The 25,758-nt window shown below is 40.5% G+C and overlaps 1 protein-coding gene across 5 annotated transcripts; it reads right to left on the bottom strand.

Annotated features, from left to right (window-relative positions):
• Window positions 1-1,118: 1,118 nt before the first annotated feature.
• LOC137781562 (dynein regulatory complex subunit 4-like) lies at window positions 1,119-24,706 on the bottom strand. 5 transcript variants are annotated; one of them, XM_068570405.1, is made up of 12 exons: window positions 24,486-24,706; window positions 23,721-23,970; window positions 4,681-4,770; window positions 3,743-3,940; window positions 3,127-3,330; window positions 2,945-2,999; window positions 2,650-2,852; window positions 2,403-2,558; window positions 2,187-2,267; window positions 1,528-1,725; window positions 1,381-1,446; window positions 1,119-1,278 (listed from the first exon to the last, which is right to left on the bottom strand). In XM_068570405.1, the coding sequence occupies exons 4-12, from the start codon at window positions 3,938-3,940 to the stop codon at window positions 1,171-1,173; spliced, it is 1,269 nt and encodes a 422-aa protein (XP_068426506.1). In that variant the 5' UTR covers window positions 4,681-4,770; window positions 23,721-23,970; window positions 24,486-24,706; the 3' UTR covers window positions 1,119-1,170. The 5 variants fall into 5 exon arrangements, with proteins under 5 accessions (XP_068426506.1, XP_068426502.1, XP_068426503.1 ...); XM_068570401.1 differs by lacking the exons at window positions 23,721-23,970; window positions 24,486-24,706 and adding an exon at window positions 5,153-5,264; XM_068570402.1 differs by lacking the exons at window positions 23,721-23,970; window positions 24,486-24,706 and adding an exon at window positions 5,153-5,264 and having other exon boundaries at window positions 1,528-1,671.
• Window positions 24,707-25,758: the final 1,052 nt, after the last annotated feature.

Genomic DNA, 25,758 nt, shown 5'->3' with positions numbered 1-25,758 from the left:
ATTCATTTACTGTTTTGAGATTTAGTTGGCTCACCTTGCATTTATAAATGTGTATTTTCTTTCTTTTTCTTGCTCCGACGGACACGTGGAACTGTAACAGACACCAGAGCAGCCTGGATTCTGGTTGTCAGCTCATTTACTTTTTCAGCACTTCCTATCAGTTGAGATTAGGGTTGCAAACTTGGAAACTTTCCACAGGAATTCATGGGAATAAACAAGAATTAACGAATAAACTGGAAGTTTTGGGGTAATTTAACTGTATTTACCTTGTCATAAGCAGACATGCATGTAAACATTGATAATACAACTTTACAACCTTTTTGACATTTTGTGAGTCGAACTTTATTCTTTCATCGAACAACGAAAACATGAACATTGAATAAAAAAAGGTGTATTCCGTATGATCACCACCCCCCAACACAAATTTCTTTCTGTAGTGTTTTTCCCTGAATCCTTTCAGGTTTAAATGCTTTCTTCCTGGACCGACATGAACTAGTTCAGTTCATAGTTCATAATTGAACAATTTGAACCAAGTTCACAGCTCTAGAAAGAGTCTTCTTCTCAACTACATTTAAGTTCCCTGTTATATGCTTTTGCAAAAAAAACGTCACCACATTTTTTTTTTCAAAATTCCCGAGCCAAAATTCACGTGAAAACTTTCCAGAAACTTTCCGGAAATTTACCGGAAACGTTCCGCCCCTTTGCAACCTTAGTTAAGATTAACATTAAACGCACTCAAATCTTCCTTCAGGAGCGAAACACAGTAACTTTACATTTGTTCTAAATGGAGCGAAGACGAGAATCTGTTTTACCGTATGAAAACAATTATGTTGTATAATCTTGAATGATTCTGTGAACACAAAGTGTAAATGATAGAGATAGAAGAGCAGCCATTAAATCACATCTTTAAATCACGTATTTAATTCTCGGTTCATTTTTGTATATCATTATTAATATATTGACAGACACAGCAAAACAAAAACCATTGTATGCCTACTGTCTATGAAAAGAATGAAAGAAAACATGATAAATATCACAAAAGAATCTGATACAAACTAGTTCAAATGGAGAGAAGTAACACATTTATATAAAAGAAAAGCATGAGAAACAGGCAGATGCAAAGGAAGTGATATTTATTATTAATGGGTCAGTCTTTGCGTTCATTGCGTCTCATTTTGGGACACACCCAAGATCTTTGGGTTTGAGTTGGAGCTCCTCCACGGGGACACCGAGAGCCCTTTGCTTAACTTCGAAGAAATTCAGCAAATCCTTACGGACCTGCCGGATACACGCGCATAAATATATTACTACAAAAATGTATTCAACATCGTCATTAATTTGACAAATGCATGACACTTTCCAGGAAGTAAACAAACTAACCAGGAAAAGCTTAGCTCTTTCATACTCCAAAGTTTTGATGGAATAATGGCTGGAGTCCATATATGCCTACAAGCAAAAACATGGTTCCTTTGTTTTTGTGCAGAGTGCAATGTGCTTAAAATACCTAATGCTTGAAAGAAAATTCACCGCAATATCATCCAGAGCAGTTTGGTCCATGTTGGAGGCAGAAAGCATAGCCAGGAGCTGAGCGTTGGTCTTCTCCAGGCCGTCTGTGAGGCCTGTCAGCTTCTTGTTCAGCAGCACGCTCCTCCTGTCTGCTTCATTCCGCGCCTGGTAAATATTCTGAGTGGTCGTCTTCTCCAGCTCATTTCTTTTTAGCTGAAGCTGTATGACGTCACACAAATACTCAAAGTAAACACGCATTTGGTCACATCAAGTGTACATGAATTAACATTTGAGCAGTGGCGGGCCGGGGATTTTATACCTGCGCCTTCAGTCTGAGTCATAGTCTCCATCAGCTGTTCAACAGCTGGGCGCACCCTCCTTCCTACCCCCTCCCATCTAGATTCTTCTTCTTTTTTAAGTCAAATGGCATCCAATAAAAGGTGCATTACCGCCACATACCGCCGCTGCACCACTGACCAATCACAGCGCACATTAATGGTCACACAGGGCCATAATGCTACAGGCTTCTCCATGTAGTTTAAGCCACTAATCAACCAGAGAAACAGAGGTGAAATGTGATTGGATGAGCGCTCTTAACCAGATCCTGAACCAGCGGCCGCACAGCAGGCTGGGAGCTGCAGGCTGAAGGCAGAGCAGTGCAACTCAATCTTAGCATTTACCTTGCGGAATTTCTGTTCCAGCGTCTCATAGTTGCGTTTCTGTTGATCCAGCTTCTTTTTTTTAACCATTTCACTGTCATCCTGTCAAAAACACAATTTGACCTCATGACCATGTACATTATCCTACATGTCAGAGGACCAATGCAGGCAGCAATTAATATGCATAAAGTTTCAACCACAAATGAAAACGATATTCACAAATACTAAACCAACAACCTCTTCCCATTTGAAGTATTTCATTTTTCGTTCAATCTCAGCGATCTCCTCTTTGACTTTGGAGAGACGCTCGGTCAGATGTTTGTTCTCCTGCAGAATCCGGACCAGGTCCTTTTCCCTCTTCCCCCGTTCCTTTTCCATCTTTTCAAATTGTGCCTAAGAAAATAAAACATACTCATCAATAACTAAAATGAATATGTGTTGCAGGTGTAAACAAAACCTCTGGAATGTCTCTGAGCTCTTATACCTTGAGTGCCATGCTTATATGTATGTCCTGGTCTATGCCAACCATCTGCTCATCAACTTTAACGAAGGCTTCCTTGTGGTCGTCCATCAGAGTGTTGATGTGGCCGGTCCATTGATCTTTCACCTCACCGATCACCTTTTTTCTTTGGTCGTCCAGCTGTTGTTGCAGCAAATCTATCTTTCTCTCACATTTGGCTTGGGTTTCTACTCAAATAGTGACACAAAATAAGCTGTATCTTTTAGTTTTTGACAACACAAGGTGTTGAAAACAACTCAAGATGGGATTAGATCTTTACCTGCAATTTGCATCTCCCTGCTGTTATGTGTTTTAGTCATTTCTTCATTATGATTCTGTTGAGATAAAAAAAAGCAGTGCTGTTTGTAGCATTGACGCTTAATTGGTGAAACTTGAAAGTTAAGAGACACATTAAATCCACTGAGCTTTAAGTGTAGAAATAGAATAGTGTGTACTACAAACCAGTTCAAGCTCATTGACAATGTTTTCATAGTCAAGCTCCTCCTGCATGTCGACTATGATGGCCCTCGCGTCCTCAAGTAGCTCAGCCTCTAATTTGTTTTGCTCTTCCTGCACCAACTGTCTGGAGACTAAACCATGTGCTTTTAACTCAGCGATTGTGTTCTGGTGTTCATACAGGAGGTGCTTCAACTTCTGCTTGTACACCTAGTGGAAGCAGATGAATCACATGTGCAATATAACATCAATTCAGCGCTTAAATCTGTCAGAGGATCACCTTTTGCTTAAAAAATGACAAATTGGTACTCGTAGTTGAAAAAAAGAATGCAATCACATGATTTTTCCTACCATTTAATGTTGATATAAAAAGCTATTCATGCCAGTAAAGAAACTACTGATGTACGGATTGTGCATCAATAATAATGCAATGCGTGGATTGTGTAATGCATATGATGTAATGCATGGATAGTGGGAAACTGAGGATACAAATTCACTGGCTATAGATCAAAAAAACATCCTTGTTTCATTTTCTTTTTTTAGCATAATATGGCATAAAATAAAGAATCAAGCCTTTAAATGTGGGTGCAGTTTGACATTAACACAGCTGTATTAACCTCACCCTGATCTCCAGTTGGTAGCGCATCTCGTCCTCCTCGATGTCCTTATCAACGTTCTTCTTTTCAGCCCTGAGCTTCTCGAGTTCATTGTCTGTGATCTCACAACACGTGTGGAGCTTGTTCCTCTCCAGCTGGAAGTAGTTTCTCTCTTCCTTCTCTCTGTCCAGCTCGTCTTGAAGGCGCACAACGTGCTCTTCCATCTGGAATACAGACATGTATTTCAATGTGGGCATATCAGCCACACAATCTAGATGACTGTGTAGCCTCATTTATCCTAAAGGGACAACCAACCAACTCATTGTAAATTTTAAAGTCAAATGTATTGTTCGCACGACGGGGCACAAATATGAATCAGAAATATAATATCTTCTATGGCTCTGGAGGAAAGTCTGAGAATCTTTAAAGATTATGTTAACACAGCATACACATTTGCAGTCATGATTGAGAACAAAACTAGTCCTATAAAGTTAAAGCTTAGCAATGTTTCAGTAATTGCATGTTGTGGTATGATTTTAGTTACACTTCTTTTAAATCACATATTTAGGTATATTTCATTCTGATTAATTATTATACAAACATATGTCTTAATATATGAACAGACATAGAGTAAAATAAAACTAAAATACACTCCTGTCAACAAATTACAAAAAGCTAAGGGACGGACATACAACTTCAAAAATAAAGTATTTTCTGAAACAAAGTCACACTGTTTTAGGTTAAAATAATGAACAACAACATGTATTAAATAAAAGCATCACAACCTTCAACCAGACACAAGTTTGGGAAGAATAATTAAAACCGTCTTTTAGGAGTCCTCCAGCTGCATGTAAGGTCGACACATTGCTGAAATACATTTAATGTACAAATGGCTTTGAAAAGAAAACCTTTCCTTTCTCCTTTAGGCATCACAATACACAATCAAACACACGTAATCTCTCACCTGCTCCTTGGACAGCTCCTCTTTGGTGAATCCCTCTATCAGTATGGGCGTCCTGACCTTTGCAGGTTTTTTACCTTTGCGTTTGGGCGGCTGCACAGAAGTCAACAAAACATAATCAAGTTAAAACTACTTTCTATTACCGACCATATTTCTTTAACATTGTTATTGTGGAGAAGCAGCAACCCCAGTCTGCTTCTCATGAATGTCACGCGGATGACAGCATCTTCTTAAATGAACACATTAACCGTTAGTGTGTTTATAACCACGAAGTGTTAAGGTTATTTAACAGTAAACCTCTGTAAAACCTCTGTAAAAAAAGCTCTGCTATTAACGTTAGCACAACAGGAAAAGCGTGTACAGAGCAACTATGCTAATCGTGATGGTAGGCCGCTGTGTAGCAATTAGCTAATGACTTCACTGGAGTCAGCGCACCATTGCTGTGGTGAATTCATTTAATGTAGACATTACTCACCATCGTGTGCAGAGAATACTGAGTGACTGAGAGATTTGAGAAGCTAGATAGCTAGCACACCAGTTAGCCGTTAGCGGAGGAGTCTGTGTCAGGCCTCCAGTTGAAAACGTTGCCATAGCAACAGGAGCACACGTGCAGTTTTTCTAGACTTAAAGCAAGCACAAGGAAATCCTCTCTCACTAAAATTATTATAAAAGTTTAAAAGCAGATATATTAACATAATCTGATAAGTATTCTGCATACTTAAATCTTTATAATGAGTCCAGTAACACTCAGAAGTTTGTTTGCTATATTTGTGTTATTCTCCAATATTTTGCCATTAAATAAATGACCAAAAACCAGGCAGGTAAAAAGGGTTGTTTGGGGCCGTTGCTCAGTTGGTAATGAAGGGACCTGCTCCATATCTCATAAACTTTGAATTTAGGCATCTTGTGGAATATGTAGAGAACAACATATTTCTATTGTGTAATTCATTCAAAGTATTGATCGCTTTAGTTTAACAGTGTTTGGCTTATGTGCTTGTTTGTAAGAGGCATTAAAAAGTGACTACTGTCCTGCCATCAACTAGATTGAAAGTCATAGATGGTTCAAGATCCCACTGAAAAGTAGCAAATACAAAGGAGAACGATAGGGACAATACAAACAACGCTAGAGAGGAAATGACTGGATGGTGAGTTCGTTCAGATAGAAAACTGCAGATAAGCCTGAAAATAGGATGCCGGTCCAATCTTTAAACTTTACCGCTGCCTTTCAACTTTTAAAGTGCAAAGACTCCACCATTATATTATCATGATATACTCCCATTCTCAACGGGCTTTCACAGAGAAACAGAAATTTCAACTTGTGCATAAAATGAATGCACAGTAGGACATCACCGCCATGTTGGTTTCTGGATGTTTCACAGTGAGTGGGCCCACTGCAGAGAAGCAGCACACATGTTGGCGGACATGCACAGCCAACAGGTGATACCACATAATAAAAAAGCAAAATACGTCTTTTACAATTTGGGGCATCAATGAAATGTAAAAACACAACTCACAGTTTGACAGCAGCAAGTTGAACTCATAATGAAATCCAATTAAGAAAATGTCCAATTAAAGATAGAGCTCTTTTCTAAATGGTGGAATGGAGGGGACAGAGAATAAGTGACGCACAATGTTCATAAATAACACTGTTGCTTTGATTGTGTAGCTCTCCCAGCAGGATCCGCCCTACCTGGTGACCGCATGGTGTGCCAGGTGAGCCCACCACCACATTACCAGCGGTCACGCCTGACATAAAATTCTGCCATCCTTGGTCATGGACACTGAACACTCGTTTGTCAGACGCTCAACCTTAAGGCAAAAATACAAATGAATAGACAAACACAACTCAAAATCCACATGACAGTAACTTAGCAAACATTCCCACTGACAATTGCAGTAGCCTGGAGATGAAGAAACAACCCCTTTTTCTTCTTCTTAATCCTCATCAGGTCATAAGTGATTTTGCATAATAATGATGCATTATTTTGTTGTTTTCTAACCTAGAAGAACACTTAACTATAGGCTATACACACCGTAAAAAAAGGCCTGTACTGCTGAAAGGAGATTTGGTCAAATTTAAAAACAGACAGTTTTAATGCACATGTACTGAGATCGGTCGAAATAGAGCCGTACTGGCTGATGCCTGTTTGATTAGCACCTGAGTCTGAGTGTTCAAGGCTGGAAACACTGCTCTGATGTGGCACAGCGCCAACATGCCAAAGGAACCATATGGCATCTTTCAGAGAGAAGAGTTCATCTTCATCATCCAACATCCCTCTGGCTCCATCGTCTTCCCTTTGCTTCATTATTTATTATGATTATTATTCCTACCATTCACTCACCTGCACATCCCTCCACACCTCATATTTAAATACACTCTGCCACTTGACTTCATACCCGTCACTTTCACATAATCACTTTACTTTTTTTGTTACTTCACTTTTATTTACTTTTTATGTTAACTTTAATTATTCTAACATTAATTTTTATATTACAAAGTTCAAATTGGAAATACTCAGTAGACCCAATTGTAAATATGCAAACTCCCTTTTTATTGCACTCTGTGTTATGTTTATTGTTAAATGTTTAAATGTTAAACGTCATGCACCTTGTATGTGAAAACACACTCGGCAATACATGGTTCTGATTCTGATTATGTTCAATCCTGTAAATGTCCCTATCAAGGAGGGTTGACAGAGGATTTCAGCCCCCTCCACCCCCCGAAACACGCACACACACACACACGCACACACACACACAAATACACGTCAATAGCAAACCCATGCTTTACTAATCAGCTTAGCATTCTCCCGCTCTGCCTCTCACCCCACTTGTAGTGTAGGATTGATATCTGATTATGTTGTATCACTCATCCAGATGGACCCACAATCAGACACACACCAGCCCCACCCTACGCCACACCTGACCTCTGACCTCCTGTAGTGTTGCCTTGGAAACCTGCTCCGGGGAGATGAGGAGGGCTGGGATGGAGAGGTGGGGATAACCCATGAGGAGGAGGCAGGGGGAGGTATCCGTGTTTGGTATTCTGGGCCAATCTCACGGCTGGTTAAGATCCATGAATAGAGAGTGAGCTGGCCGTGAACGTCTCGACCCCCCCACCACCCTCCATCCCCACATCCCGCCCCCCACATCCCTCGCTCTCTCTTCTCCGCCTCTCTCATACTCCTCTGTCTGTTCTCTTTCTCTCCCTCTTTTCTCTGCTCTGGTGCCAGACAGATGGTTCAGCACACAAACATTTGTCTGAAGTTGGGAGAGCGTTCCTCACCAGCCTAATAAATGAACTGGAGGAAGCGAGAGATTCTGTAAACATGTTCTTTGTGAGTAGAGATGCACTTCTCCATTGCATGTATACATCATGACGGCGACTCCTTGCCAGTTTTCAGACTGGCACACTCTTACACTTTGAGCAAAAAAGTCGCTGGTTTATCACTACTTTTGTCTAATTTTTGTAGTTTTGGACACCATTCCTTTTGGTTACAATTGAGCTCACTATAGTAATTGTTTTTTTTTTTTTAAAGTTGTTAAGGCTTGTGTTTTTGTCTTTTTATAACTGGTTGTTGTCCTGTATAGTTTCCAAGTGCCAACTGTTTTTAGTCGCAGTCCATAACGTGCTCCATGCACGACATGAACGGGATTCTTACTTTGAGAACCACGAATGCCTGAAATAAATGTTTTGATGACTAAAACTACCAAAACTAGACCAAGTTATGAAACCAAAATGCCCTTTTAAGAGCCATTTACAGAAGTTGAGTCTTATTGGTCAAACAAGGAACCCTCCTCTAGCTGTGTGTAATCTAAGTCGAAGAAAAAGGACTTTTCAGATGTGTGTGTGATCTATTCCCAAACTCTATCAAACTAATGAGGTTTATTCACAAATCATTTGCACTCTTATGGGACACGGAAGCACATTGAAGTATTGAAGCCAGTAACCGCTTATCATGTGTAATCAATTACGCCCCCGCATCTCTACGCACACACACACACACACACACACACACACACACACACACACACACACACACACACACACACACACACTTTCGAATTGAAGTACTTTACCAACATGTGGTGTCCTGATAGCTACAGAATGAAGTCCTTATAAAGATGAAGAGTCTTGCATACAGTGTGAATCCAAAATGAACTTTAAGAAGAAGACAAAGGAAATCAGCTGTTTTAAATGTCCTCAAGCCAAGAACCTCCTCACATAAGCCCTCTATTTTGTCCCATGCAGTGCACACGCGGAGGCTAACAGTAACAGAGAGCTGTGTTGACAGCAGCCTCCTTGGTAAATATTTAGCCGAGCAGGCTCAGTCTAATCTCCCAGCATGCATTGGGCTGATGCTCAGGTATCCAGATGGACAGCTTTGCTGGGAGTTATTTGGTAAACAGCTCTCATATGTTCTGCTATGTTGCAATCCAGACAAACACATAAATCACTCAGCCAACAAGTGGAGCCAACAACTCCATCTTCCTCAAGTCCTATGGAAAGTATCTTGGTTGTAACGAATCAGAATAGTTAAAGACAGCACAGTTCTACTGGACATGTTCAGAGGATGACTGCTCGTCATGCTTCTGTATTAGTGCAAAGACAGACCGTACATGCAGTCAGGGAGAGCATCAGTTACCTAAAGCTATGCAGACTTTGTTATCTGACCCTGTTCTTATGTAACTGTGTTTACTGGACGTCTTTCATTGTGGTCTCACAATTATCCTGCCAGAGGAATTTATGTTTGCTTTTTTATGTATAATTCTGCTGCGTATTGTATGTTTTTGTGTGGTATCCACAGCCTGCGTATAAGAAGTGAACGAAGTTAGCGTGACGTCACACATTGTTTTTTGGATTAAAGTTAGTTGAGCATTTTGTCCGTCGCCATCTTGGTTTTTGCAACAATAGGTGACACAAGATGAAGTACAACTGAACACTGATCGAGATATTTTTGGGTTACTACAATTACCCATTTACCCAACCCAAACTTTCATTAAGTGAACAAATAAAGGGTTAAAGTTCTAAGACAAAAACATGGATGTGTCCCAGACGGACAACACCGTGGTAGAGACCTGTCAATCACCCTGTAGCCCCGCCCTGAAGCATACCCTGCTTTATGGTCTGTTTGACTCTAAATTACTATAATGTACTAAATGAACATCATGCTGTATTGAAGAAGACTTGATACTAGAGAGTGATACAAAAACTCATGTTTACTGAGGGAATACATCAAGAGAGAAGAGAATCATTTTTATAGACTTCTATACAACCAGAAGGGATTAAAGAGAATGCAGGTTTAAGACCGAGCGGTTGGCACCTGGTTGTATGTTTATTTAGTTTATTGTCTTTTTATCTCATAGCATTTTACTAACATCACTGTTCCATTCATCAGGCCTCGGAGGAGTGTGTGCCTCCAGTGGCATAATGACATCATGTTTAATGAGTTGACAATATATTCCTTATCATTATTGGATTGCAATGTCATCAACTAATTCAATAACTGTATATCATTTAAGTTGATGCGTCTAGTGGATTACATTTTGAAAATATTTCTCAGAAACGATTGCCTCTACTCAACGCGAGTTCCATCGGTGGTGCTCACAAGTCTTTCCAGGATCAATGTCCTCGTTACTCTGACTAATCCTCAAACTTTTGTCTTTTTTCAGGGTTTAAATGAAATACTTTCTTTGGAAAATTGAGGATAACAAGTAACACAACACTGTGAAAGACATATTGCTGTCGACATGATTTAAATGAAAAAACAAAGTCTGAATATTAGTCTGCAATTTAGGTGAAACTTGAGTCTGTGTCCCATCAGGAGCTGGTTGCTAGTTGTCTAGTTGACAGAATAAGAAATAAAATATCATCAACAAGACGTTTTGCAAAACAGCTTCTCTTCAATTTAATTTAATTTCTTGTAATTTAAGAAAGCATCTTGTTTGTTCCCAAACTTTTAGTCTGGAGTCCAATAAATGTGTGACAGCGGTTTAAAATAAATTAAATGGGTTTATTGTGAATTTGACAATGAAGTATAACAACCACCAAAGTTATATTTACAACTTTCTTCACGCTATATCTTTAATTTCTCCAATCTGCTGTTTTAAGTAACCTGAGAGAAGACAATGTTCACAATGAGTGAGAGAAGCAACATTCTGGATTAAGCCAAACAGTAATTATAGTCCAGTTTCTCTCACGTTGTCTTTCAGAGGAGAGAGAAAAGCAGATTTGTGCAGCAGCATTATGTACTGCTTCATTCCTGCCAAGGTTGAAATTTCCATTGCTAATATGAACTTTGCATAAGTGCTTATAATGGTAGCGTCGATTCAGCCTGGTTATTGTTTTTCCACTAAAGTAAAGCAAAGCTGAGAAGATTCCTGGGTAAATATAAACTTTGCTTAAGTACTTATATGGCTGTTTTCTCTCTCCCATATGGCGGCCAAAGGCACAAAGCCTCGGGGGGAATACCAAGCAGCTCAGCTAAGCCCCCGTCCCCATCCCCTAGACAAAGAGACAGCTCTTCAAAGCAGCGCCGGCCCTTTAACAGTTAGCAGCAGCGAGCGCTTCTAAACGTGACAGTGTTTGAGAATACTTTGCACCGCTAAACCCTTGAAGATCTCCCACACTGCTCACTGCCGCCCGTCTGAAGGGAGAGATGACGAGATGAACTCATGGCTGTACGAGCTTCATTTCTGTCTGCCTCACTCTCTCTCTCTCTCTCTTTCTCTCTCTCTCTCTCTCTCTCTCTCTTTCTCTCTCTCTCTCTCTCTCTCTCTCTCTCTCTCTCTCTCTTTCTCTCTCTAATCTGATGTCTTCCATTCTTCTTTTCCATTCTTGACCATTGCCTTTTGCTCCAAAACATTCATGTTGCATATACCATTCCAATGTGTGTGTATTACTATGGAATAGTATGCATTTGTATACATGTTCCAAATGTATCCACAGTTCATGTGTTAATCCTAAACAGATTAGCATCAGTCTTTGTAGATGTGGTCAGGCCACCTCTACACAAAGTGATCTTGTAGTTGTAAATAAGATAATATGGACAATGAGATTTTGTGAATAATATTTTTGTAGAAAAAGATGACAGTATAGTTTTCGCATACATGATATCTAGAGTGACAGATCAATGTTTTGTTTATAAAGAAGCCATGCAGAGTGCAGAGACCGCCTCAGGCAGAACACAGAAGAGGACAACAGAGCAGAAAAGCTTTACTTAATAAATCACCATTTACAAGAGCAGAATTGTGTTTTCATTTTGACGAGCTTTCAAAACGATATGAAAGCAGCTGGATTTAATGTAAATGGAGAACCACGCGTCTGTGAGTAAAATGTGTGTGTGTGTGTGTGTGTGTGTGTGTGACTCGGCCAAGCATCCGACATTGCTGTTTATGTGTAAGAATAATTGCTGTGAGCTGCAGGGAGATTTAAGAGTCTGGGCCCTGCTGTTGCACGACTTTATGGCAGTAGTGTGAAGTGTTATCATTAGTAATGTGATTAACACCTTCTCCACAGGGGCAGCAGGGGGCAGCGCTTTGTGTGAGTGAGTGTGAGTGTGTGTTTTCTGTGTAATACAGAAAAGAGACAATTATGTGGTGTGTAAGGAGGGGGATGGATCTTTTGTCACTCTCACTCAAAGCCTGTAATATCTAAGAATGATGGTGTGTAGCATTTGTTGCGGCGGGGCCGCCTCCTTCACAGCACTATAATTACCTTGTTAATATATTAGCCACCAGCATTGATTACCTGGCTAATCCGATCACAGCGCCTCCAATTGATCCTTCTGCAAGCAGCCCGACAATAAGCACTTTGAGCAAAGAGGCGCTCAATAGCTCTTCCACAATTGGCTCTCTCGCAGCTTAATTGGCTAAAATAAGCCAAACATTTTGGTTTCCCTCTCAACAGTCAGATCAATGGAGGGAATGAGGCCTGAATTCAGATGACTCTCTTAACCAGCGCAGCTGACTCCCCTCCCCCCAACTCCTCGTGTCTTTTCTTATTAATTTTTAATAGATTAGTATTTTGGGGCATTTCCACTGGACAGAAAAGAGAGACAGGAGCATCTATCCAGACGACAGGAAATGTATTGAACATTTCTGTGAACCACGGATAAGTTGAATGTTGATGCTTTTGCATTCGGTCAGATGTATATTGAGCAACTGTTTTTAAAAGTTACGTACTTTTTCATGGCGACATTTCTGCTGATTGCGTTTGGAGGACAGGAGTGAACGCACACTCTGAAACGCAGATGTTGCTTTGTGGGTATGGATTACTGCCCTCCACATACATTTATGCCACATGATCGGAATCAGAAACCGTTTATTTGCCAGGAATGTTTTCACAAACGAGGAATTTTCCATGGCGGAAGATGCAACATCACACATGAGATTAAGATTCTGTTTAATCCATTGTATTAGTTGGGTTTAGATGAGCAATGCAACTTTGTCTGGGAATTCGGGCCATGATGTTTTTCACTGCGTTTCAGAATCAAAATCAGAAACCGTTTATTTGCCAGGAATAATTTCACAAACGAGGAATTTATCTTGGCGTAAAGGTGCAACATTACACATGAAACGTTAGACAAGACAAACAACAATCAACAGTCCATGACAACACAATGCAATGTGTGTTAAATGAAGTATGAAGTGACGATAAAGTGCTCAGACAACAAATAACGTTAGAGTGTTAAAGTGTATGTTTAAGTGATGTGTGATTAAGTTAAAGTGACATGTGTGTTTAAATAAATAATAATTGTAATATTAATAATAATTGACATTCTGTTAAGCAGTAGAGTGACAAAATTGGGAGGAAAGAGATTCTTAGACTGTAATGAATAATGGACAAAACGTAGACTATGAAACCTAAAAAGTAAAAAGAAAGGTTGGTTCCATCACTTTAGGTCAAGTTCACTTATATTGCTCTTCATCACGAGCAGGTACACAGTGTTTCCTGCAGATTTCAACCGTATCCCTACGCTGAGGGAAGCGCTTGAACTCATGGACGAGATGCTTTGTGCTCATGACAGCGAGGGATGGGAACATTAATGGAGTCCTTGTCGACTGAACTGTAACCGTAGCTGTGTTAGGCAGCAGTATCGAGTATAGATGCTTCCTCCTGCAGAGCAATACGGTTGCTGGATGTAGTTCGGAAGAAAGAAAATAGTTCCTGCATGCAACTGCTCACAACGAGGTCTGTGGCTCGTCTTGAGCAAAGAGACTTTTCTACGGTTGATATCTCTACTTTGTGGATTGACAAATAGGAAGGAGGAAGCGTATGAATTCTCATTTTGGAGTGAACTGTCGCTTTGATATCTTCTGTGGTTGAACTATGGCATCATCAGAGTTATTTAGGATCTGATTTAAAACTTACAAACTGCGGACAAGTACTTTAAAGACGTGATCATTTATCCGAGGTATACAGTCTCGTTAAATACATCCAGTTGCATTATGGGAAGTATAGGATTCACCTGTGTACAGTATATGCAGTGTTTCTGGAGCATGACCCATACTAGGAACTTAAAGTCAGGATATCTCGGCACATACTGTTCATTTTTAGATACATTATTTTTTAAATATGTCTTCCTTTTTCATTTCTACAACTTTACGGACCTGCAAAATGGAACTAATTAAAAGTTCAATCTTCAATGTATCGTATGACTTACATATATATCTCATATATTAAATTGCTTGAGTGTTCCTTGAAGTTTTTCTCGACAGTTCAGCTGTTTATGAAATATGTATATTGGTGCCATTAGCTCTGCTGATGAATATGAGACCGTTTGAAACATCAGAGGTATTAAAGAGGAACTTTGCCAACTTCATACATCAGTTTCCAGAAGTTGGGGAGTTCTACTGGGAGTTTTTTTGTTATAAAACCTTTGGTGTCTCCAGTTGGAGCCGTCTGAAATCTGATACAAGTCCTCAAGTGATGTTAAGTGAGTTAGCCTCGGTTGGATCTGATGACTGATCTGTTGGTGGTAGAGTTGCATTGTGGGTAATGTAGGTGCCAGATTTGGACATGGAAGAATGAGTGCTTCCGCTGCATTCATTTAGATCCTTCTGGGTTTTCTTGAACACGTCTGACGACGTCATAGCGCAGGAGGCATTAAGCTCCATATTGACATATTGTCTTTATGCTTTGTTGTTGCTTGTGTACATTCCTATTTTCCTCTTTATGTTTGCTCCCTCTCTCTTTTCATATTGCACCTCTCTTACCCTCCTTCTCTCCATCTGTCCGTGTGTCTGCCTGCTTCCCTCTGAGGCCCATCTAAAGGCCAGCTGGTGGCTGACAGCAGCTGAGGACCATAAATCACACGTGGAGGCAGAATTCCTTACGCCGCGTTGGCATTCATTTTGTCAGCCATGAAATAAAGATGTAGCGGAGCAGGAGGTCAAAGCATACAGAACACCCCCCCCCCCTCTAAAGAAACAACAATCTAACATACACCCTTTTAAAATGGTTATCCTTCCTCTGTGACTTTCTCTCCACAGGTAGCTGCTCTCATCACCTCTTCATTTGTGTGGTCTGGCCTGTCCCCGACGTAATTTACGACCGGCTCTGACTGTGACGGTGAATAACAGCATCTCTGGAAAGATAGTGAGCGTGGTTGTGGAGAATTCTTTGTAGGCATTTAAACTCATGCTCGTTTTTAGTCATATTTGATGTGCTTAAAGATAACAACGTTATAGTAATGCTCACATTATGTTTGTTGACGTCAAACCGTTATCTCGTTCTCACACATCAGTATTCCAAGATAACACATTGTTTGTTGTTGTGTGGAGGCCTACAAACCCTTTTTCACAGTTGGTCTTTCCTCATATATGTGTCCGCACTTGACACGCCAAGTGAGTGAGTGTGCATCTCAGTGTCCGTCCACTGTTAATCTCTCATTCTGCCGCAACAAACAGCATCATATTTTGGAGCCAGTTATGGTTGTATGCTCAAGGACCTCTAGTGGTTACCCACGCTTTCTGGGTACAACTTTTATTTCCTGTTTTATACTGCCATTGACCGCCTGCCGATTGGGAACTCACCAAGTCATAACACAGCTGTGGGCATCGCCGACCCCCAGTGACCCAGTGGGGGAACCCATAGACTCTATGTCCATGGGGAAAAACAGTTTGTCCACCTTTATTGTTTGAGACGTTACGTTTGGCGAACAGCGAGTGGAAGTAGACACCCAGCAGACTGCGTCACCTCCACGGCTCCACACAGTTATTCTGTATCTTTTTATTGAGCATCAACCTCATGTTTACATATGTATTGTTCACAAAATTGTTAATTACTGCGTCCTCACATGAACGGATGAGAAGACAGAGCGCCAGCATTGAAATGACAGCATTTCTCTTGTGTGAGACATGCCAGTAAAATAAACATGTCACACCTGCATTTGATACGTTGTTCGCATTGTGCGCATGCTGTCCGCATCTCACTGACACCTAACTCATCCCGACTGATTTGACAGTTATTGGGTCCTCGCATGAATGTGCGATATCGGTACAACATTTTAGAATGTTTATCTTGAGACACATGGCCTAAAATATGTATATGACCACCATATAATGCACGATACAAATGAATATTGTCACATGGATTTAAGAAAAAAGAATCTCTAAATCTTTAAAGGCTGCACTAATCAATATTTTCCCTTGTAATGTGAATGGAGTCACTCTACCTCAGCTCTATAGCCTCTGTTAGCATCGATTAGCTCATTGTTTTAAGGTTGCTATTGTTTTGGGTCTGCACTCTCATCAACATTGGTTCCAGAGGCAGCAGCAGCTGTTTTCAGTGACAAAGCTCTGATAAACCGCTCCAGCAGCCCGAGTCAGTCAGCTGGCGAACATAGAGGAGCATTTAGCTGCTAAGAAGCAACATATGTCCAAGGAAATTTTACATATGTAAAAGGAAGTTGAACATTGGACTCTACTCCAATTCAAATTGCTTTGTAATGTCTGCTGGAAATATATAAATAGCCATCATTGTTCTACTATATTCCCCATAAACACCATACGTTGATAAATAGTCAAGGTTGTGTTTATGCTTTGTTCTGCTTTTAAGAAGACAAATTCATCCATTAAATTCTACTTTAAATATGAAAAGTATGACATACACGTGCCGACATACACTCATGTACTGACACACGCACAACTACACACACACACACACACACACACACACACTCACACACTCACACACACACACACTGCTCCCACTTGTCCATTTGAAAGAGCTCATTGTTGCAGCACACCTGCCTGGTCTCCATCATGACCGCAGCAACATAATGGAATCCCATGTAGGATTTTCACTTAATCCTTGTCCTGCTTGTTCCTGCATTAGTCTGCGTGTCAGGGTGACATGCAGCTCTGCTTCTGCCAGGCGGATTGTGTTCACGCGGTGTGTATGTCAACGTATATAACACATGTACGGCATACATCCAGCAGGAATGAACAACTGAACGAGGGAGGGATAACATTGGTTAATGTGTGAGGATGTAGAGGGCAAAGGTCTAGTGTGTGCAATTACATTTATTCCCTGTTTACGGGCCCCATCTGATATGTCTGGACTGCAGCTGATTGATATTCATAAGCACTGTAACGGCACAATTCTAAAAGTTGGCTGAAGAGAGACTTTTACCAACTAAGATGGGAACTTCTCGAGCTTCACGCATCCAGTCATTCATTGACACGTTCATCAAGAAAATCAAATTCAACTTTATCTCATATGAAAGTACTATATTTAGACTACTTACTCAATAGACTTCACCACATAACTTCTCTTTTCATAGTGATACATATCGTTCCATATAATGTTCATATTTTTACATATACTATTTTCACTGAAAAATACATGTTTGTAAGGCATTGGTACTTTTAATCACAGGCATGCTGATTTATTCTGTGGTTATTCCACGAAAACCTCGATTAGTTTCAGATGGATATATCTTTTTATTCAGGACTTTTCTCTTGAGTTTGTTCCCCATCAGTCTTGAAAAAGAAACATCTGCTCCCAGAATCCACCAGTCACTTCATAGTTAAGATAATAACTAGTTCATTTTAAAGTCATGAACGATATTTATCTTATATTGACTTCTTCCATCAGAGGTTTAACTTAATGAATATCCTCTTGAATATGATACATGACTTTTCAATAAAAAAACTAACGCTAAGCGATATTTTTTTTCATTTTTAAAGTCTTGGATTGTCATACCGTACAGAAGGTATATTACTTATTTCCTCATATAAGATGAAATTATAAAAAAGGACTATTGTGGATGTTACAATGATACTAATACTAATAACAATAGTACCAATGATAATAATATTAATAATATAAGAACAATATAAACGACAAGTCAACTTAAAAAATTGTGAATATAAGTTACTAATATTTCAGGCCCTTAAATTTAAAACAATAATCTCTACACCATTTGAACGTGCTAAACCAAATGTTTGAAAATAAGAAAGGTCAATCATTTATTTTCTGAAATTACTGAAGAGGTTAGTTACTTTGATTAAATGTGAACCCGTTTACATACAGGTTGTATAATAATATAAAACTATATTGATAAGTGCAACTTCAAGATTTAAATGAAGACATCAGTTGTAATGTGTTCGATTAGACAAATTGCAAATGTCATCAATCATATAAATCATAATGAAATGTGTGTCTGCTTGTACATGGATATTTGCAAGTTATCAATCATATTTCCCTCCTGCATCCTGAGCTCCTCAGATGTGTCGTTCCTGGTTGTAAAGACATTCTTCTGATAGCCTGTTATAGCCTTTTATAGCCTCTTATAGCCTGTTATAGACTCTGATACTCTTATAGACTCTTATAGACTCTGATACTCTTATAGACTCTTATAGTTCCTTATAGCCTCTTATAGTTCCTTATAGCCTCTTATAGACTCTGATACTCTTATAGACTCTGATACTCTTATAGACTCTGATAGCCTCTTATAGACTCTTATAGTTCCTTATAGACTCTGATACTCTTATAATTTCTGATAGCCTCTTATAGACTCTTATAGCCTTTTATAGCCTTTTATAGACTCTTATAGTCTCTTATAGCCTGTTATAGACTCTGATACTCTTATAGACTCTGATACTCTTATAGACTCTTATAGACTCTGATACTCTTATAGACTCTTATAGACTCTTATAGACCTGTCTGAGGATATCGGCTCCACAAACTTCATCTTAACTTTTCAAAACTTTTTCTTTAGAATTGCTTTTTTAATTGTATTGTTATTATTTGTTTTAATACTTACTTTGTACTGTCTATGTTGTCATGTGTTTAGTTTTTGCCATTCATTTTTTTGTATTTGTATTTTAAACGCTTTTAGTGGAAAGCACTTTGTATGTGTTTTAACAAGATGTAACATAAAAGTATAGTATTATTACTATCAGCAATAGTAGTATTATTATTGTCGTTGTTTATGTGTGTGCAGAAAGTGCAACATTTTCCAAAACAGTATTTTTTCATTTAAATTTATTGGAATTAATATTTTGATCAGAGGGTAGATTAATCCAATAAACTAGTGTTGTTTTTTAAAGATATTTTTCAGATTCAGTATTTGTCTTTTGTTCTCACTTTCAGTGCTTTTGTATCACGATGTCAATCCCTCCCCAGTGATTCCTTCTGCCCTCCGTCCATCCCTCAATCTCTCTCTGTGTTTGTGTCAGTGGTCAGGGTTGAAGGCCGGGGGCAAGGTCAAAGGTTAAAAGGATAGGTCCATGTTTGTCTAGTTGTATTGTCGTGGCCTTGATCTGTCTGACCTCCAATGTGCTGCTTTCAGATAAGAGTGAAACTATCCCTTCTGCTCGGGCATGTGTATGTGCGTGGGTGCAGACACAAAAATGTCTGAGTTCAGCTAACACATCAAACGCACAAGGAAAAAGATTTTTTTTAAAGAAGAAAAAAGTGTATCATCCGGCCATTGAGCGTCTTTAATGGACTGTGGATACTGGTCTCTGGTGAGTGGACCAGTCTGCTCTGTCTGAGGGGCTAACTCTGGTTGTAAAACCTGAGGTGGGTATTTCCTTTTCAGAGATCCTTTGAAGAGGAACAAAGGGCTGAGCCCGTCGTGGAGATTACCGCGTTAGGCCATGGCCGCCTCGCCCACCCAGGATGGCTGCAGAGCGGACGGAGAGCTGTGGTATCGGTGGCAACAACCGCCCGGTGCTGGCCGGCAGACCCTGGTCAACATCAAGGGTGTTTTTACACAGCATCGCTGTCTACGGGTTGGATCAACTTCGGATTTATCATGTTAAAAACTTCAGACGGCAATAAAATGAGGTGACAGTCCAAAGGCAAAAGCCAAGAAGAAGAGTCGAGCTGGAAATGTTCCCACAATACAAAATGTGTTAGTAAGAAAGTAAACTGATTGGAATGGAGATGAACATTTGAATAGTTCCCTTAAGGTTGAGTCACCATTTGGGAGCCTGAGCTTGCTGACAACCTTTCACGTCAATCTATCTGCTCGTTAGATATTGAGATATTAATAAGCAACGTTAACATTGCGACCTGATGGTGGCACTAAAGGAAAGCCGGCGTCTCGGCTGGTGTGAGCGGCGGGACAGGAATAGAAACCCAAATGCAGACAATGCCGACACGCTGATTCAGAGGCCTCAGTGAGGGAGACGAGGGTTGGGACCGTGAAAAGGCGGTCCAAATAGGCGAGCAAATGTAAAGAGATTCAAAAGATCTGAGGTTCAAAACTGGCTGGTAACAAGTGTCAGGTTTCAGGAGGTTAGAATGTAGAGACAGGAAGCTAAAGAGGAGGATGAGGGAAAAGAGGAACAGGTTAAAGAATAAGCAGGGAAGGTCATAGAGAGCCAATAGCGAGTGACTGGTTGTTAGTCAGGTGACCGGATGTCAGAGTCAGGTGACTGGCACAGGTAGATGGAGGGAGAAAGACAATGATGGCAAGAGAGTATGGAGTATGGAGTAAGAGAGGCGACTGAAGAGAATGAACAAAGAAAACTGAGGCACACGTGATGACAGTCAGAGTGAAATTGGCAAATAGGATTCATCTTCTGGGGACATTTTGTCAATGCAGATCAACAAAATAAAAAAAAGACATGAAACGTATTTCTTATTGGATGGTTCTATCAGCAGGACGACGTTGTACTTCCATAACTTCCAAAACCGATGTATGTTATAAAACATGTGTCACATTTCAATGAGAAGGATTGAATTGGTTTAAATAAAATACTTGATTGGGGAAAGATGGTGATCATAGCGAAATGAATGTCAGGTGTTGGAAAGAAATAGAAAATATTGCCCATAATAGACAATTGTTGACTGACGTGACGACAATGTCCAACACCGTTTAGCCTTTATGGAACAAAGTGGAACTTAAAGGTTGAAGTGAGTCTGACTTAATGTAGGAAACCAAAGTTCATGTCTGCAATCATTGTTCCGTAACCACGATCGCTCCCTAACTTGAACATTCTTGTTGTTTCTCATGCACAGATATAAGAGGAGGACTCATAAAAGGAATTTAAAAAACGTTATCACTCATAATCCAGGGTTTGAATTATGTCGACGTTCTTCCTGACTACTTCCTGCATTGTTCCTGAACGCTGGCGTTGGATGTAAACTGTAAACAGTATAATTGTCCCGGTCACGTGCTTTGTTGGCACATCCCTCCTCCCTGTGGAGAAGCGCTGTGGTGCTTTTACTGCTGCTCATATCGAGCCTTTGTTTCCATGGCAGAGGAAACATAAATGTGGTTTAAAATATTTTCTCTTGAGGAAAGTCTGAGTGTTGCTTAACAACATCAAAATACATCATCAAAGGTCAAATTCATATGAAATCACCCTCTGACATATACCCAGTATAAACAGTATATATTCAGTTATAAATATACACCTACTCATACACAGGTTGCATTTAATATATTACTTATTAAAACATGCTTATTATCATTATCGTGATCGTCATTATTAAATCTTTAAAATCATTACATGTGTTTTGTCTCTACCACCGTCTCTATTCATGTATTGTGTGTCATTCCTCTTTGTGTTTCTGTACTCGCACCAATCAAATAAAAATCATTAGCGTCTGAGAATCATCCCACCATGAAAATCCATCCCAAAAAGTCATCGTAGCGGTCGGTCTAGACACCGTCGCGCAATGCGGACGGCGAGATCTCGCTGCCGTTGGGCCCTCGACTGCAAAAAAATGACCGAACATGTCGGACAGGATTTCTTTCCAGCCCGAAGTTCTTGCCATTAATAGAGATAATGAAAGACAAGCGAGGAGTGAAATACGCGAGAGAGGACGTACAGTATGCAATTGGCAAGATGAGAACGTGTCCGTCTTGCTGCTCGTCTCATGGAAATTTAAGATGTGTGGAAATGTCCTGAGCGGGGAATGCGGATGATAAAATGTCTGTGACAGGTTTATTGTGATCCAGGAGCATCCTTAGCCAAGACATCAGTCAGCCCGACTGGACAGGCCCTCACAGCTGCTGTTATTTAGACGACAATTCATGACCACCGCACCGCCGAAGACATTTGATACGACTGGCAGGGTTTGCCGTGTGGGGGTTTTAGATGAACATAAATAACTGAGCTTAATGAGGGCCTCCGATTTTAATATCTCTGAGCTTTAAACGTCACATCTGTGCAGCCGTAGTGGGCCTGAAACAACACAGCCTGGGTTATCTGCAACTATGCAGGACGGTCCATGATGGGATGGATGTTACAGCGAGCCCTCCTGTGGGTCAGGCCCTGCTTACGGTGTCAGTTTGTTTCCCTGCAACCGAGTCTTGTTGCCATGAATAAATCATTTCCAGAACGATCTCTCACTGTTTGACTGACAAACAAGAGCTTGTTTTGTTCCCCGACATGAATGTTTCTCTGAAGCTCGGTCTCAACTCAAAAATGGTGAATACAGGAATTGGAAGGTGGAGCTTTAAACCAACATTAATCAGCATGTTTGATATTCAAGTCTGCTTACAGTTGGCGGTTGTTGGCTGTGGTTGTTGTTCCAGAAGCGTCTGATATTGTCTCCCATCCTCGAGTGGTGTCACTTGAATACACGGTAGAAGTTTCATTGAAAAAGAAGGAATCATGCAGGCGCTATGAGATTTTCATACTGATCAGTGAAGGGGCTTCAGTTGCGTCCAACAAGCCTCTGTTTGCAACGAAATCAACAAAAAATAACATACACACACAGCATACATGAATTCATTGACAGGCATTTGGTTTGTGTGAGTGTATTGATCTGACTGAATTCAAGAAGTACATCCTATCTCGACATAGCAGAAGCAGGTCAGGTTTTGCAGGTGGGTGGAATTTTTGTGCACGTTGTCTTCAAATTGGAGGATCAGCAGTTCATTGCACGGCTACTCCAGTTCAAGTAGAAGGGTTTTTGGAGCGAGACGCTCAAACCCAAATGACGGGTGTGAATGATCATGAGTGTAGTCTTTCACGTTGCACTTTACTTGGTTGCCCTCGCCATCAGGGTGAGCAGCGTGTAGTCTTCAGAGTGGTCGAAAGACCAAAAAGGCGCAATACAAATACAAGTTCATTTGCCTTCGTATTTTCTGGTGTGAGCCATTTAACAAGCTCTATCCTGTTTCTTTTTTAAGCACTCTGGCACCTTGTTTGTATTTTTTGTTAAACATGTAAGCTTAACAACTGTTCTTCACAGATGACATATGAATTGTACTATAAAAGTAGTTAGCCAGCACTCTGCCATCCACTGTAACATGTTGGCCGGCTGTCAGGTTACAAAGAGTATCTCACATTCAAGCTTCACATTGGCTTACATGTGACAAAATTATTCCGGAGCCATGTTCAGGACAAATCTCTGGGGAAATGACCTGCTGACACCAATGCACGATTGCCCGTTACCATAGTAACGCCTTGCTGCCTGAGCTCAGCGAGCGATGGAGCGAGAGACACTGCTGCCAGAAAAGATGGTTCACTATGAGCAGCTCGTTGCTAAAAGGGTCTGAGAAGTTGTTAATTCCAGCGAGAGTCGTTTGCAACTCAACGTGTGTGTGTGTGTGTGTAATATCCATTACCTTGAACAAGTTTGTCTTTGGCGACGGATGCTCGTCCAGGTGTCAGTTGGCGGACCCCCAAGGCCCGTCCATGCTGGGACTGCAGATACAGAGTGTCGAGAGTCTAGACATCTACCAGCTAGACGCCAATACGGACTTCTCCTCAGGAGTTGTTGGAGAGTCTTCCCTCTCATGTTTCTCAGTACTGAGCAATTTTCTTTTTTTTCTGAGCACACATTTTAGCACTGTGAGTAATTTGCAGCCATGCGACCTGCCGAAAATGACGACAAGCCTGTGTTAGCCTTGGGGGATTCAAACAGATGACAGCAAATGCATCAATATGTATACAAGGTTGATATTTATTCAATATCCTTTATAATGGCTGGACTTTGGGAACATTTTAATCATGGTGTTTTACCAGTCAGTTTAGTTGAACTTAAAGGATCTAACCTTGCCTTAACTTCAATAAGGGGAGATATATATATATATATATATATATATATATATATATATATATATATATATATATATATATATATATATATATATATATAAAGTATCAAAGGTGTTTTGTCATTTCTCAGCAGGTACAACACTTAAAAGTGAAACTTCATTGAAAGAAAAATGCTAATGCAGTGCTTAACAATAATTATAGGCCTATTAAATTGCCAGGGTGTCATTTTTCCTAAAGATAGTCTATATAAACAATTTAATAACTGGAGTGGTTTGCAACAAACTAGGCTACAAAACATGTAAAATTAAATATGTCTGAAAGTTTCATCCTACCTGCGTCAGTTTGGACTATTTCATCTAGCCACTCGTGTTTGATCGTTAGGCAGACCTTTTTCTGGGGCACCTGCTCTGCCTTTCTTTTCGCCATGGTAGCCTGTAACTGCTGGAGCAGGGCCCGCCAAGAGCAACCTAAACAGCGCCGGCCATAGCTCACATGTGGCGGTCTATGCTAGGCGAGCTTTACTCCTGGTGCCCGGAGGACAGCGGAGGGGGGCTAACGGAGGCAGAGCGCTAGCAGAGGTACAGAGCGCGAGCGGACGTACAGAGAGCGCGTGTCGAGAAACGGAACGCTGATTGGCCAAGAAGACCGACACGTCACATCAAAGATCTTCTATTGCGTAGATGGCTGACTCCTATCTCAGAAACACTGGCGCAAAAAGATTGTTAACCCCTGAAAAACAATCGTTGCGCGATCTGAAAAATGTGCGCGGTCTAAAAAATTCTATTGTGCGGCCACTTCAAATGGCCTGCGATTTAAAGTTTTTCAAGGCAGCCACTGGTTTCAAATATATCAATTTTTTTTGTCCAAGCAACATTGTTGTTGCACAGTGGAGACACTATGAATGTGAATTCTGGTTTGTGCAAGTCATCAGAAAAATCCAGCCACCAGTGTTAGAGTGATTGAATCTTCAGCCCCACAAATAAAGTCATCTTTAGGTCATCATAACGTACCTGAACCTACAGTTGTAAAACCCAAATGAAAATGTAAAACCAGTGATCATTTGGAAGATCGTGACCTGCTATGAGTTTATCTTAAACAAGTTGTGTTAATGAGAAGATAGTCTGCGCATGTAAACACAGCACTGATAAAATGACAGATGGCTGGGAGACTCAACGGGCCTAAAATAGACACTCAGAGCCACTAAATTAGTGCCTCCTTTCTCCGCCTGACCGTACACACACCACACGTGTCAATCCGCTCACCCTCTGGCAACTCCTGCCCTCTGGTAATCAAAGGCCAGGGAGAAATAAGCAGGCTCTGAGGTGAAATATCAGCTTACGTTTCCCGCTGCAACAGGACAAATATGAAAACTGGACATGTATGCGCTTCACCGGAATGTCAATCAATCAGAAACCAAAGCTCAATGCGGAGCTTCGGTTTCGTAGAAGAAAACTAAAACAGGCTGAGGTTATGAAACGGTGAAGGGAATAACGTGTGCAAATGACAGAGGAGTGTGATCGATCGAGTTGACCCAGAGACTGAATTAGACCGATGTGTCTGGGTCTGAGATACAAATATTAAAGAGTAATGGTCAGAGTTCTACTG

The sequence above is a fragment of the Clinocottus analis genome, unplaced genomic scaffold, assembly GCF_023055335.1.
Source record: "Clinocottus analis isolate CAN_PGR_092001 unplaced genomic scaffold, fCliAna1.0.p SCAF_9, whole genome shotgun sequence".
In the NCBI taxonomy this organism is placed as follows: Eukaryota; Metazoa; Chordata; class Actinopteri; order Perciformes; family Cottidae; genus Clinocottus; species Clinocottus analis.
This window is presented reverse-complemented; position numbering and strand designations above follow the sequence as displayed.

Coding starts and splice junctions, on each gene's coding strand:
- LOC137781562 (XM_068570401.1), bottom strand. Junction 3,331..3,742: donor GCTACCAACTGGAGATCAGG/GTGAGGTTAATA, acceptor TGCTTCCACTAG/GTGTACAAGCAGAAGTTGAA. Junction 1,726..2,186: donor TGGAACAGAAATTCCGCAAG/GTAAATGCTAAG, acceptor GACGTCATACAG/CTTCAGCTAAAAAGAAATGA.